Raw genomic sequence first — 16,203 nt, 5'->3', positions numbered from 1 at the left:
ACAGGTTTGTTTCATAGGTATACATGTGCCAGGGTGGTTTGCTGCACCCATCAACCCGTCATCTACATTAGGTATTTCTCCTAATGCTATCCCTCCCCAGCCCCCACCCCCCGACAGGCCCCAGTGTGTGATGTTCCCCTCCCTGTGTCCATGTGTTCTCATTGTTCAACTCCCACTTATGAGTGAGAACATGAAGTGTTTGGTTTTCTGTTCCTGTGTTAGTTTGCTGAGAGTGATGATTTCTAACTTCATCCATGTCCCTGCAAAGGATATGAACACATCCTTTTTTATGGCAGCAGAGTATTCCATGGTGTATATTTGCCACATTTTCTTTATCCAGTTTATCACTGATGGGCATTTGGGTTGGTTTCAAGTCTTTGCTATTGTGAACAGGGCTGCAATAAACATATGTGTGCATGTGTCTTTAGAGCAGAATGATTTACAATCCTTTGGGTATATATCTAGTAATGGGATTGCTGAGTCAAATGGTATTTCTGGTTCTAGACCCTTGAGGAATCGTCACACTGTCTTCCACAATGGTTGAACTAATTTACACTCCCACCAACAGTGTAAAAGTGTTCCTATTTCTCCATATCCTCTCTAGTATCTGTTGTTTCCTGACTTTTTAATGATTGCCATTCTAACTGGCGTGAGATGGTATCTCATTGTGGTTCTGATTTGCATTTCTCTAATAACCAGTGATGATGAGCTTTTTTTCATATGTTTGTTGGCCACATAAATGTCTTCTTTTGAGAAGTGTCTGTTCATATCCTTTGCCCACTTTTTGATGGGGTTGTTTTTTTCCTGTAAATTTGTTTAAGTTCTTTGTAGATTCTAGATATAAGCCCTTTGTCAGACGGATAAGATTGCAAAAATTTTCTCCTATTCTGTAGGTTGCCTGTTCACTCTGATGCTGTGCAGAAGCTCTTTAAGTAGATCCCATTTGTCAGTTTTGGCTTTTGTTGCCATTGCTTTTGGTGTTTTAGTCATGAAATCTTTGCCCATGCCTATGTCCTGAATGGTGTTGCCTAGGTTTTCTTCTAGGGGTTTTAGGGTTTTAGGTCTTACATTTAAGTCTTTAATTCATCTTGAGTTGATTTTTGTATAAGGTGTAAGGAAGGGGTCCAGTTTTTGCTGCAAATGGCTAGCCAGTTTTCCCAACACCATTCATTAAATAGGGAATCTTTTCCCCATTGCTTGTTGTTGTCAGGTTTGTCAAAGATCAGATGGTTGTAAATGTGTGGCGTTATTTCTGAGGCTTCTGTTCTGTTCCATTGGTCTATATATCTGTTTTGGTACCAGTAGCTATTCTAACTAAAGAGAGGTGATACCTTGTAATTGTGGTTTGCATTTCCTTGAATTCTTCTTATTCATGAATATGATGTATTTTTCCATTTCTTTGTGTCCTCAATTTCTTTCACCAATGTTTGATAGTTTTCAGTGTAGTGATCTTTCTCCTCCTTGGTTAAATTTATTCCCAGGTATCTTTGTTTTTTGTAGCTATTGTAAATGGGATTTTCTTAATTTCTTTTTCAGACTGTTCACTATTAGTAAACAGAAATGCTATTGATTCTTGTATGTTGATTTTGCATCCTGAATCTTTACCAAATTTGTTAGTTTTAGGAGTTTTTAAGTGGAGTCTTTGCGATTTTCTATATATAAGATCATTTGTCTACAAAAAGGGACAGTCTGACTCCCTTCTTTCCAATTTGGATGTCTTTTATTCCCTTCTCTTGCCTAACTGCTCTGGCTAGGACCTCTAGTACTATTTTTAATAGAAATAGTGAAAGTGGGCGTCCTTGTCTTGTTTCAGATCTCAGAGGAAACACTTCTAACTTTTTCCCATTTAGTATAATGTTAGCTGTGGGTTTGTCATATATGGCCTTTATTGTGTTGAGGTATGTACCTCCTATACCTAATTTTTTGAGAATTTTTAACATAAACTGACGTTGAATTTTGTCAAATGCTTTTTCTGCATCTATTGAAATGATCATATGGTTTTTGTCCTTCTTTCTGTTGATATGATGTATCATATTTACTGATTTGTGTATTTTAAATAACCATTGCATGATCTTTTTAATGGTACTAACACTTCTCTGAGGATTAAATAGCCAAGCTACAAAAATCAAGATACAATGAAACACATAGAATTACTGGGTTAAACTGGGAACAATCCACACTTTCATAGAATTCTCTACTATGGAAGTCTGGTGACCACTCCTTAGAACACTAGTATCCCAGAAATAGATGGGACTTGAGTGATCAGATCATCCAGTACAATTTCCTAATTCACTAATGGGAAAGCAAAAGTCCAGAAGAGCTGATTTTTCCCAAGATCAACATAGCTCTTCACAAAGTTAGGATCTGAACCCAGACCTCATTAGTGTACTTCCATTGTATGTACCATCTCAATTTACAGCAAATAGCACTGTAACGTTTCTAGGTGCTCTTCTCCCAAACTCTCTCCTCTGATGCTCAGTGGTCACCAATGCTTGTACTTTAACACAACTGTTAGCTTAATCAAGCACAGCAGTGACCCTAATTAGGAAGCACAAAAGATACAGGTGAACCCCTCAGAATGTCAGCAAAGGATGCTTATAAATTACCACACAGCCTAACTGCCAGTAGGTTTTTGTACTTAACTAAACCCGGGTAAGAAACGTCAGACATAAGAAAGTCTCCAAAGGGATAAAAGGATCTGGAGGGTCTGGAGGTCAAGGTTTGACTATGTTTGTCAGCTAAAGAATATCACTTGTATGAGACAGCCAAGGCTTATACTGGTCTGGTTCCAGGAAACTCCAAACAATAGCTTCACAGTCTCTGGACCCATTTTATAGTTAAGAGCCATTGAAGAATTTAACTACAATCTAAGGACAGTATTTTGAACGTGGGCAGAAGGTACAGTGTTTTTAGACATCCCACAAAAAAATATGTGTTACTGCAGGGAATCTTTGGAATTTCTCTGGAACACATTCCTTATCAGAGTAGTTGGGTATGATGATGATCCAAGCCTAGAATAATAATGCTCATAATCCAGTGTTCCTATAGAAACTGAATTGACCAAAAATATAAAAGGCAATACTATCATTCTAAACTAAAGCCCATGGTGTATATCCCATAATTCTTTTAGCTATAGATCCTGCTTTTGAAACAGTGTAACTCCATACAAATTATATAATTTTAAAATTCTTTGTTATACTCAACCATGAGGAGAAATAACATTTTCAGGTTTCTATTATAAGCAGGAGTGGTGATATCAAAGTCATCTGTCCACACATATCTTACACTTTTCCTCTCTTCCTACTGCCAGATCTCTTAAGATAATAAAAATTGTCATCCAATGACACCCTCTTAAAAGGTCTTTTGGAAAGCTGTGTGAATTTACTGGGTTAGGGTGCTATGTTTCCCAGACATACAGGACAGGGATTAGTTTATCTGATTAAGATCCACTGGCCCCTAACAACAAGCAGAGAAGGGGCAGAAGTGGAAGCTGTCCTTGCTGTTGGAGGTAGAATAGAATATAAAACTTCACAAAAAGAAAGTCTAAAGTAGAAATGCAGAGGTGAGGTCCAGCCATGCAGGGTATTACATTGAGATGTTTCAGTCATCTCGTGCAGCGGTCCCCAATCTTTTCGGCACCAGGGACTGGTTTCATGGAAGATAATTTTTTCAAGAACTGGGGAGTGGAGATGGTTTTGGGAGAATTCAAGCACATTACATTTATTGTGCACTTTATTTCTAGTATTATTACATTGTAATATATAATAAAATAATTATATAACTCACTATAATGTAGAATTAGTGGGAGCCCCAAGCTTGTTTTTCTGCAACTAGATAGTCCCATCTGGGGGTGATGGGAGACAGTGACAGATCACCAGGCATTAGATTCTCACAAGGAGCACATAACCTAGATCCTTCACATGCACAGTTCACAATATGGTTCACACTCCTGTGAGAATCTAGTGCTGCAGCTGATTTGACAGGATGCAGAGCTCAGGTGGTAATGTGAGCAATGGGGAGCAGCTGTACATACAGATAAAGTTTTGCTTGTTCACCCACTGCTCACCTCCTGCTGTGCACTGGTCCGTGGCCCAGAGGTTGGGGACCTCTGATCTAGTGGTAACATGAGGACACTGGGAAGTCTGAGTATTCATTATTTAGCTCCCACAAGGTAGGTGAAATAGGGTGAATGAGAAAATGGTACTCTATGTATATCAAATGCTTCACTAAAATCCAGTGATACAACCTATTGTATAGGCCTCACCCATCTAATTATATCATCTGGTGACTCGAAGGTATGGTCATAATTACAAGTGATACTCACAATATGTATGTGCCTATTCCATTTTGAACACACGTTAAACATACTGCATATTCAGTGTTTCACAGCCCTTACCATTTTGTCAAAATGAAAAGGGCAATTATTCAAAATGTTGTATTTCTTACCAGTATCTCAGGACTGGGTGGTGGAGGAGGAAGCTGGACTGGAGGCAAGGTACTCAAGGCAAATCCTTGCTTGACTTTGTTTATTTGTTCATTGTACTGTGTCTGGTAGAAGAAGACTAAAAATACTTTAGAGAACAACCAACTTTAAAGAGACAGCATATGGGAATATCTGATGTAGTTTTGAATAATACAACATAAAAGAGTGGTTGCCAACCTGTCAGAAATAATATAAAAACAGGTTCTGACCAAAAAAAAAAAAATTCTATAGACCATCCCCACATGTAAACAGTTGTATTTTTAGGAGTCGTTATTGGTTAATAAGAAACAGAGACACAGATAATTCACAGATTCTTGTGATAATTCCTCAGTGCTTCCAAAATTTTCAGCTCTAAAATAGGAACCACTGATACAAATAAAAAAAGAGACTAAAGATTCAAGAAGCTATAAATATTATACTGGCTAAAAAACAGGAAAAAATATATTTGTAACAAGCAGTTAAACTACTTGCAAATGTTCATTTTAAAAACTGAAGGAAAAATTTTAGAGATTACTTATGAAATTCTACATTGTGTTTATCTCACAATCTGTAACTCTAGCTTGTTCTAGCTCCATATACATTTTATTCTCTTGGATTCTGACAAAAACTCCAACCTGGAAGTTTAACAACACATTTTCAACATTTTTTGGCATTGTCCCCACTTTTGCTTACCATATTATTTTGTAAAGAACGCGTAGGAACTGGGAAGGAAAGTCTTATAAAACAAAACATTTAGAAACTTCTGCATGGAGGACATGTGCTTGGAAGAAAACATGGGGCAGGTCTTTTGAGGCAAAAATTTTGAATAAACCCAACAGAAACGCTAAGCATCACTAAAGACTGAGTAAGAAAGAGTTTGGAGAGAAACAGTGAAAACCCCCAAGGGAGTTGGACAAATATCCAGTTGCTTTTGGCATTTCACAACTGAATGACAATGCTTTTTTTTTTGCTGATAGTGTTGTGAAATCACAAAAAAATCAACATTATCTATCAACCTTAGTATATAAATATAAAAAGATTCTAAAACAAAATCAATTAATAAATATTCAGTGGATTATGTCTTTAGATTACCTGTAGCATGGTCCTACACCAGTAATTAGGAATTTACTATTTTGCATTATGGAATAATTACATAAAAAGTTAGATTGAAAACAAATACAGGCCTACTTGATTTTCTTTTTTATTCTGTAAACACATTATTACTCAGACCGCATTAAAACATTTAGTTTTTATTCCAATTTTTGTTTTAGAGACAGAGTCTCACTCTATTGTCCAGGCTGTAGTACAGTGGCATGATCATAACTCACCATAACCATGAGCACCTGGCTCAAGTGATCCTCTCGCCTTGGCTCCCAAAATGCTGGGATTATAGGCATGAGCCACTGTGCCTGGCCAAAACATTTAGTTTTGATTGGGGCACTGTTAGCTTTGAAATTCTAGGAAAGCTAGGTGTGAGGGCACAATTTTTGAGTTTATATTCTTGACTAAGGATATAAAAGACTACACGTGTGAGTCTAGGATGTTATCTACAACCAACCACATGGAAGTAATCTCAAAGTGAAGGCATAAACTTTTATAACTAAAATGGAAAATATGTTCTTCCTTAAATTTTTCTACTAATATGTCTTCTAACTTTACACCACCTATAACATTAAGCCAATTTTCTCCAAATATACTTCAGGACTTACCCTGAGGAATGCAATCTTGTTTCTAACATCTGCCACAATGGCATTCCAACTGTCTACCGCAGCCTTTAATTGAAGTGATTCTAGGTTGCTGTTGTAGAAAAGGAGACACAAAAGAAAACTCTTTCTTTTTATAACACTTAGGTTTCCAAACATGTCTATCATGCTTTCTAGCATATATGTCAACAAAAAACAAAATTACCCCCATCACCAACAATTACTTCAAATGGACATAAAGAGGTATGGACAGGTTTGTTACTAAAAATAATAACAAAAACAGTAATAAAAAATTCATTTTTCACGAGCAAATAAAATTGATGCTTCCAGAACAAGTTTTTTTCTATCTTGATGATGTATTTTTAGTATATAAAACCTTTGTAAGGAATCTTTCCAATGGAGCAGGAAAGCCTTAGTAATCTAATACAGCAGTGTTCTCTAAAATGTTGACCCATGTTGGAAGCAAGTTTTGGACTATCTTCACATTAACTCTGACATCAAAAAGCCATGGTTGGCCTATATGGCTCCTTTGCAAATTAGAAAAAGATACTGTCTCTAGGAGGATAAATTAGAAATACCTTCTATTTGAGTACGAATGAGGTTGCTGCCTTTATATAGTACATAAATTGCACAAACAATAGTTTTATCAACTCATGCCTACCAAATGACTTAACAAAAGTAGGAACAACTTTGAAGTTGTTAGGGTCTATTATCTCTAGAAAAGAGATTTCATATGGCCTTTTAAAAGGTTCTATCCATTATAACATCCCACACCAGTATCACCCAGCCCAACAATTTTATAATAGCTGAACAAGTTATCACTAACATAATCTCATACAAAGAAGTTCCATAATATCCTAATGTATAGAGCACTTTTTCTTCTTCTAGCAAGCAAAAATAGACTGATCATTTACAACAGTACTTCCCTGACTTGAGTGCACATCAGTATATCCTGATAATCTAGCTAAACATCAAAGACTCTGATTCTTTAGAATGAAAGAACAATGCTGATTATTAAAATAATAATCATTTAAAAATAATGATGCCTGGGTCCCAGAGATTCTAATTTAATTAATTCTTTAAGTTTGGTGTACCCCATGAGATTATAAATTTAAGGAGAATTTCATGCAGCCTGTTCAGTATTTGAAAATTACTCTATAATTACTATAAAAGCACAGCAGAAAACTACCTTTAACATACGATTTAGGTGTTAATACTGATGTTTCCCTCAACATATTCCGTAGGTGTTTAAAATCATTACAAAGGAAAACAATTAGAAAAAAAGTCCTCCAATTAGAATCCACCTTGTTTCATAAGTATCTGGTGTTCACGTATGTCTCTGAGACTTTTGATCTACTTCACTACAGAGGAAGGGAAAAAATCTTTCAGCAGCTATTATTGTATATAGTACTCATTAGACTTCTCAGTGCTTCAGCAGAAGCAGCCAAGTACAAGCATCAAAGTAACTAAATGACTTTTGAGGTTTAAACAACAACAACAACAACAACAACAAAAACAACAACAACAAGAGCTTCTGGTAAAAGGAATTTCAGGGGGAAAAAAATGAAAAAAAAAAAAACAAAAAACCCACAAGAGCTTCTTTAAGAACTCTGATGTCACATATGTAAAACACATCACAGATTATATTCAACCGTGGAGACACTTGCTAACATCTCTAAAATTAAGATGCATTAAGGAAGAGGGAAAGGTTACCTTGCTGCCATGTGAGTCACCCTGGCAAGCTGATTGAGACATTCCTTTTCAGTCTGCTCTAGATGAAGCAAACCAAAATCCCTACGACACTGTAAGAAATACACCTACAGGTTTTTGAGAGAAAGAGAAAGAAGTTGAAGGTGTGCTTGTAAAGGAACATTCTCTTCTCAATCATCTCAAGTAAATTTAAAGCTATTTCTCAATTTCTTCCAATAGCATCTAGGTTCCTTGACCATTCAAGATACATTACAAAAGCTTTTAAATCAATGCCACCTCTGCAATTCTAATTTCCTTATTTAATGGTTACTAGGTTGGTAAACATTCCAGTTCATGTCTTTTCAAATTTGCAATCATACTGGAATCGTCTCAGAAACTTTCAAAAATGGTGCCTTGGTCCCAGATATTCTAATTTGATTGATACTGAGTATAGCTTGGGCATTGGCATTTTTAAAAGCTCTCTGGTAATTCTAACATGCAGTAAAGTTTGAGAACACTCCTGCTATCTATTCTTTTGTCATTGATGAAGAGGTAATAATAAGACCATACAGAAAGACAGAAACGGGCTTGGGAGATTACGTAGTTCCGTGTCTCTCTCGCAGCAGGAATCCTTTCCATATCACTACTTGCAGTAATTTAGCCTCTGTTTTTTACTACTAAACACTCAGTATTCACTAAAATACACTGTTGGACAGCATTAAGTATTAAACAGTTCTTTCTTTCTAAAATTAATAATAGAAGCACAAAGAAATTTACTGATTAAAAACAATAAAAAACACTCTATACAAACGAGCTTTTAAAGTAATCTGAACTGTTTCTTTTGTTAAAGCTAGTACCCCAACAGTATTCTTCACGAATTTTTGGTTCAGATACTACTTCTTGGTTGCTGACTTCCAGGATCCCAAGTACTCTGCTAGAGAACAGAGCTTACCCATGACAGAGGTGTAAGGTTTGTAGTGCTTTTAATGTCAGTGATCTCTCCAAAAATGTGAATCTTACTGTATATCAAGTTTTGTTATGTATAAATAAAAATTACATACACACATACAATCATATTTCTTTTGAGAGACCCTAGCTGTGGTGTTCTAACTTAGAAAAAGTTGGCAGTCTGAAAAGTTGGTTATTTACATTCAGGTGTATGATGTGTAAGTATTTTTGTAAGATATAATTGGAAGTAGCAGACAAAGAAGATATTGTGGCAGCAGTAAAATGCTATTATTAGAAGTTTGGCTTAGTGACTTGGCTTCATGAGAATTTCCCCAAGATGTCTGTATTTGCTATACATACTGTAACAGACCAATTTCTTCAAGTCATTGGCAGAAAACAACATAAGAACATCAAAACTGAAGTATTCACACGTGATTTGCCAATGAGTCAAAAAAGCACAAGACTTTCAACTGTATTTTCCTGGCTGATCCTAAGATGTCTTATTTCTGTTTATACAAAAAACAATCTTTTACAAATTCTTTAGTATGATGGTATACAAGTAAAACTTTTCCCCTCACCCCATACCCCTGTCCCCATGTTGTTGTTACCTCGGCTGTTAAAGCTCTGCTAGTTTCTGCATTCAGTTTGCTTACGTATGTTTTCATTGTGCTTTCCAGATTATGTTTTTCCACTTCCCACTGAGATCTGAAATACATGATCATTAAAGACTCTGCAAAATTACATCAAGCAAAGCCTTTTTCATCTAATTCAGGAGGAAGAAAGATAAGTTATACAATCAGTAGGAAATTATTTCTTGGAAAAGTATAGAGCACATAGAAACAAGAGAAGATATATTGTTCAATCCCTACTGTTATCCTTTACTATCAAGAGTATAGAAGTTTTATCAGGGTGTAGGCTATGATTTAAAACTTGGCTGTGAAATCAAGTTGTCTGAGGATGAATCTTAGCTCCACAACTTATTAACTGTAAAACCCCTGGGCAAGTGCAATGAACTGAATGTTTGTGTTCCCCCAAAACTCATATGTTGAAATCTTAACCCCCAAAGTGATGGTATTAGGAGGTGGTGCCTTTGGAAGATGATCAGTCATAAGGGCGGAACTCCAATGACTGGAATTAATGCCCATTTAAAAAAGGCCTGAGAGAGCTTCCTTGCCTGCCTTCTGCTATGTGAAGTTATAGTGGGAAGACGGCTGTCTATGAGGAAGAGGATCCTCACCAGATACCAAATAGGCTGCTACCTTGATCTTGGACTTCCCAGCTTCCAGAACTGTGAGAGATACAATTCTATTTTTATAAGCCACCCAATCAATGGTATTTTGACAGAGCAGTTCAACCTAAGACAGCAAGCTATTTAATTTCTCTATACCTCAGTTTCCTCACATGTAAAAATGAGGAAAATGGAAAAAACGGTACTACTTACCTCAAAGAGCTGCTGTGAAAATTAATTCAGATAATATAAAGCACTTTGTGTTTGGCACATAATAAGCACTAATAAATAAATGTTAGCTAGTATCATGATTAATAAGTTCTACATAAAATTTCTATAAGCTTTTTTGTATCCCAATGATAGCAACCACATAGGTTTTTATTATCCCCGTCATTACGTGAAGTCACTGCATTAAAATATTTGACTGGTTATTTCAGTGCTTACATTCAACATTTTTGAATGAAAGCAAACCCTACAGTTTGAGAGGGAAGGAGGAAGATGATGGTAAAGACATTGTTTATGAAGGACATTAGGTAAATGGTTACCTATGAGGTTCCTTTTTTAATCTATCCCATCTCAGCTTCCTACACTTGAGTCCCAGAATTCTATAAGCATACAAACCAAATTCTAAATTTAATGAAAACAATTAATTGAAAATACAGCATTATAATAGAGACTGTCACAAAGGCAGTCCTCGATGTTTTATTATCAGAAACACTTGGATACTTGAGGACCTAACAAACATTGATGAGAAACTTGATAACAGTACATTATAAATATCATTAAGGCTAGACTTTTTTGAGGAGAAAAAAATAAAATCTTCAAGCAGATATATTAACACAAAAGGAATTAATTATTATACCATTAAATATTATGTAAAATTTGCCTAAAAGAAAAAAATTACAAATCGGACTTCATCAAATTAAGTTTTGTGCTTTAAATGACATTAAGAAAATGAAAAGGCAACCCACAGAATGAGAGTATTTGAAAATCATGTATCCGATAAGGGACTTGTATCTGATAAGGGACAAGAACTCTTAAAACTCAACAATAAAAAGACAATCTAATTTTTAAAATGGGCAAAGGATTTGAATAGACATTTCTCCAAGAAGATAAATAACTGGCCAATAAGCACATGAAAAGATGCTCAACATAATTAATCAGTGGGAAAATGCAAATCAAAACCACATTTATATACTACTTCACACATAATACAATGGGTAAAATAAAGACGTAATCTAACAAGTGTAACAAATGTTGATCAGAATGTGGAGAAATTGAAACCCTCATACACTGTTTATAGGATTATAAAATGGTGCAGCTACTTGGAAAACAGTTTGGCAATTCCTCAAAAAGTTAAACATAAAGTTGACTGATCACCAAGCAATTCTACTCCTTGGTACATACCCAAGAAATACAAAAACATGTCCACAAATCTGTATATAAATATTGATAACAGTATTCATAATAGCCAAACAATGGAAACAAGCCAAATGTCCATCAACTGATGAAAAATAAAATAAGGTATAGCCAAGGAATGGAATATTATTTATCCATAAAAAGGTATGAGTAATGATACATGCTACAACATGGATGAATTTTGAAACTATGTTAAGTGAAAAATGTTACTCACAAGAGGCTACATATTATATGATCCAATTTATATGAAATGTCCAGAAGAGGCAAATCCATACAGACAGAAAATAAATTACCAGTTGCCAGAAGCTAGAGGAGAGGAGAATAGGGAATGACATCTAATGGGTTTCTTTTTTGGAGTGATAAAAATGTTCCGGAAATAGATAGTGGTGATGACTGTAAACCTCTGTGAATATTCTAAATCAATAAATTGTATATTTTAACAGAGATAATTTTATGCTGTATGAAATGGATTTCAAAAAGGTGTTATTAAAAAAATTTCCCACAGGCAAAACAGATGAATAAGAATAAAACTTGGCCAGTTTCATAAAGCAGTCACATCTAATAGTACTGATTGGGGTAACTCTTAAGGTCTAATCTCTGGCAGTAGTTTGCTCTGGGACTGTAACTTTGCTGATACAGATTCTTCTAGCAGTTTTCTAGAGTCAGAGCTAAAGTGACCATACCTCCCTATTTGCCTAAGATACTCCCAGTTTACACCTTTTGTCCCAGTGTATTATTAATACTGTTCAATATCAGCCTCAAAAGTACCCCACTTTGAATGATAAATTACATCAATATGCCAGCCAGAAAGTGTTGAGTGAAATACAGTTCCAGAGAGAGTGCACCCAAAGAAAAAGCTAAGTTTGTACCTTTTCATAGAAAGTTGCTCTTTAAGGTTCTTGATTTCATTATCTTTAGCATGGATTTGACGCTGTAATCTAAGCAAAGAAGCAAGAAAGTCAAAAGATGTTAGAAATTATTTCTCATTAACACAGTCAGAAGAGCTCTAACTACAGCTGTGGAGGAGATAAAGTATGTCATTTGGGGCCACAAATCTTGAGCCTGAATACAACTGAACTCCTATACCTGGTCCTTTTGAAATGTATCTTGTTTCTGATGTCTGATTTACTGACTTCCCAAAGAAAGGGGAACTAAGTTCTAATTCAGTAAATTAGAAAGCAAAAGAGAAGTGTTATCTTGCATCCTCCGCGCAATGACTTGGAAAAATGTCTCTAGCTCTTCATGCTTCAGCTTACCTACTAGAAAACAGAGATGGTATCTTCTGATTTTCTAAGCCTGTTGTGAGATTGTGAACTTTAAGTTCCTTAAAGTGGTATTATATCAAGTCATGCAAATTATGAAAGATTTAAGGTCTAAAGGAAATCAAACCTTAAATATTGAAGTGATGAGGCTGTGTACAAATGCAAATTTTAATTAAAACTATGAATTATCACCTGGGGGTCACTCACATGATCTTATCATGGAAAGAATGGGTAAAAATTTTGTATAAATCAGAATCTATAGCCTGTGATCAGCTTCAAAATTAATATGTAAGAAACTAAGAGAAACGCATATACTTTTTGGTTGACATATATTCACATACCAGATTTCTGATGTTCCTCCCTTATGCTGCTGTATTTCTTTTCACAACCAAGCTTTTACATAAACCTAGTAATTAACTTCAATATGAAAAGATTTATAATAAAAGCACATTTCTCTTTAAGTCTCTAATATGTTGAAACTCTTGGGATAAATGGAAGAGTTTTGGTTGGAATAATACATCTTTGAAATGACGACTTTAATGTTGGATGGATTGATTGCTCACTACCAGATTTCAGAGACTACCCATTCACCTTTATTCTAAGCTTCTTAGAAGACTTAGAGACTTATAGTTAATGTTTTGTTGGTCTGAGAATACAGTGAAAAGAAACCAGGTCTCTTTCTGTACAAAAGAGGTCATGTTCTCAAGTGAAATATTAAGAAATACAAGCTTCATTACTGTAATATATAGGAATATGTTGACAGAGTTGAAAAGCAGTAAAATTTGTAAGACTGCCATCTTGTTTTCCTTTGTATACTTCCATTACTTCAATATTTTACCCAGCTCTAGTTTAGAGTGGGCAATAAGAGTAGACATAACTAGTGGGGAATTCAGAACACCTAGACTCTTAAACAACAGAGGATAAGGTAGGCATAGTTCTTATTATCCAGCTCAGATAAGAGCCAGTTACGTATGTTCAGGCAGTCTTAACTTCTCAGTCTTTTTCTCATGTTTAATATAACAGAATGAAATTACTAGATTTTCTTTCTAAAAAATCTAAAGTTCTCAAGTTAACTCTAGCTGACTATCAAGTTTTATTATAGACTGTTGACAGCAGTTTCTTGACATATTACTAACTGCTTATTGTAGTTTATCCAAAGTTAAGTCACTTCCATAAAATCTTCTTTGTTAACACTTCAACTGTCATCAACAAATATTTGCCAAACATTTACTGCACATACCAAATTGAATTAGGCCAAAAAAACCACGCCATTTTTGCTTTCTAGTCTCCATATTCTAAGATGAAAGAAACCAACATTTACAATTAAAGAATATTTATATTTTATCACATACTCTTGGGCAATGTCCAGATGAATTAAACGAAGAAAATGTTCAAAAGCTTATATGAGAACACAGAGTAGTCATTATGTCCATTCTGCCTTGATGCCCTGTCTTTTCTTCCATCTCATCCCACCTAACTTTCAGTGCCTAGGTTCAGTACTATGTCTTTAACAAAGTTCTTCATTGAAGGAAGTTCCTTATCACAACAATCAAAAAAGTATTCTCTCTACCCTACAAAATTTCCACTAAGTATACTCTTGTTTGACAGTTTTTCATTATGTACTTTTTAAAATAGTTAAACTTTTTATTTTGAGATAATTGTAAATTCATATGCATGTATAAGAAATAATACACAAAGAACCCATGTATCCTTTCCCCAATTTCTCCCCATGGTAACATCTTGCAAAACTACTGTATAATACCATAACCAGAATATTGATGGTAATACAGTCAAGATACTGAACTGTTCTATCACCACAGGGATCCTTCATTTTGCCCTTTTAAAGCCACAACCACTTCCCTTCCACTCTCATCCCCTTCTTATAACCTTGGAACCACTAATCTGTTTTCCATTTTTATAATTTTGTCATTTCAAGAATGTTCAGCAAATGGAAACATATATAAGCTTTTGGAACTGGCTTTTTTCAATCAGCATAATCTTCTGATGTCTGCAGTGTTTGTAGTATTTGCAGTGATACATATCACTGTTTCATTCCAGATGGTAGTAATTTATGTCTTTTATATTGTCAGTCTTGCTAGAGGTTTGTCAATTTTATTGACCTTTTCAAAGACACAGCTTTTTGTTTCATGGATTTTCTCTACTATTTTTCTTTTTCCAACTCATTCTTTCTCAGTTTCTTTTTTTTTTTTTTTTGAAATGGAGCCTTGCTATGTTGCCCATGCTGAACTGTAACTCCTGGGTTCAAGCAATCCTCCCATCTCAGCCTCTCAAGTAGCTGGGACTACAGGTGTGCACCACTGCATCCTGCTCCCATTATTTCTAATCTTTATAACTTATTTCCTCCTGCTTGCTTTGAGTCTATTTTGGTTTTCTTTTTCTGGGATCTTGAAGTGAGAGCTTGGATTATCCACTGAAGACTTTTCTCTTTTTCTAATGGGTGTATTTAGTGTTATAATCTCAGCACTGCCTCAGCTGTGTGGCACAAATTTGACATATTGTATTTTCATGTAAATTCTATGTATTTTCTCTTGAGAGCTCTTCTTTGACCCATGGATTATTTAGACATGGGTTGCGTAGTTTCCAGGCCTTTGGAGGTTTCTTGGTATCTCTCCGTTACTGATGTTTAATTTGACTCCATTGTGACCTGAGAACATGCTTTGTATGATTTCAACTCTTAAATTTGTTGTTGAGGTTTGTTTTATGGCCCAGGATATTGTCTATCTTGGTAGATACATCCTGTGGTCACTTGAAAGCATGTGTATTCTACTGTTGTCGGGTGGAGTGTTCTATAAATATCAGTTAGGTCCTGCTGGTTGATGGTGTTTACTGAGGTCTTCTATATCCTTGCTGATTTTCTGTTTAGTAGTACTATAAATTGAGAGTGGAGTTTGAAGTGTTCAATTATAATGGTAAACTTTTCCATTTCTCCTTTCAGCTCTATCAGGTTTTACTTCATGTGTTTTGAGGCTGTTTTTGGTACATATACCTTGAGGTTCTTGTGGATTGATCCTTTCATCATTATGTAATGTCCCTCTTTGTGTCCAACAGTCTTCTTTCTTCTGAAGTCCATTTAATCTGATTTTAATATAGCCATTCTTACTTTTTTTAATAAACATCTGCATGATATATCCCTAGCTTTATTCTCATTTAGGTGCCTTTACCCTCCTCACTTTTCAAATATACTGTGTTTCTTCTACATACATTGAATTCCACGAGATGGTGTTAAAATTTTTGCTTCAACCATCAAATATGATTTAAGAAATTAATTAGGACAACTTCTTATTATTTATCTTACTCTTTACTCATTCTGATGGTCTTCTTTCCTTTCTCAAGTCTCAAGCTTCTACTATATATATATTTTTAAAGTTTAGAGACCTTCCTATAGCCATACTTTAACGGTAAGATATATGAATTTGCTAGCAATAAATTCTTATAATTTTCCATTGTCTGAGACTGTCTTTATTTCCTTCT

At 35.1% G+C, this 16,203-nt stretch overlaps 1 protein-coding gene across 7 annotated transcripts in view; it reads right to left on the bottom strand.

The window, feature by feature from the left end:
- DZIP3 (DAZ interacting zinc finger protein 3) overlaps window positions 1-16,203 on the bottom strand; it is a 105,055-nt gene that overhangs the window by 11,978 nt on the left and 76,874 nt on the right. For all 7 annotated transcript variants that reach the window (XR_004670658.3, XR_004670657.3, XM_003825061.7 and 4 more), the window contains exons 22-26: window positions 12,319-12,387; window positions 9,411-9,507; window positions 7,879-7,982; window positions 6,172-6,259; window positions 4,447-4,548 (exon numbers count right to left, since the gene is read on the bottom strand). Coding sequence is in view for 5 of the 7 variants with exons in the window: in XM_003825061.7 (XP_003825109.1) it covers window positions 4,447-4,548; window positions 6,172-6,259; window positions 7,879-7,982; window positions 9,411-9,507; window positions 12,319-12,387 (460 nt within the window). In the remaining 2 variants the exon portion in view is untranslated. The remainder of the gene's footprint in view (window positions 1-4,446; window positions 4,549-6,171; window positions 6,260-7,878; window positions 7,983-9,410; window positions 9,508-12,318; window positions 12,388-16,203) is intronic.

This window comes from Pan paniscus, chromosome 2 (assembly GCF_029289425.2).
Source record: "Pan paniscus chromosome 2, NHGRI_mPanPan1-v2.0_pri, whole genome shotgun sequence".
Classification (NCBI taxonomy): Eukaryota; Metazoa; Chordata; class Mammalia; order Primates; family Hominidae; genus Pan; species Pan paniscus.
This window is presented reverse-complemented; position numbering and strand designations above follow the sequence as displayed.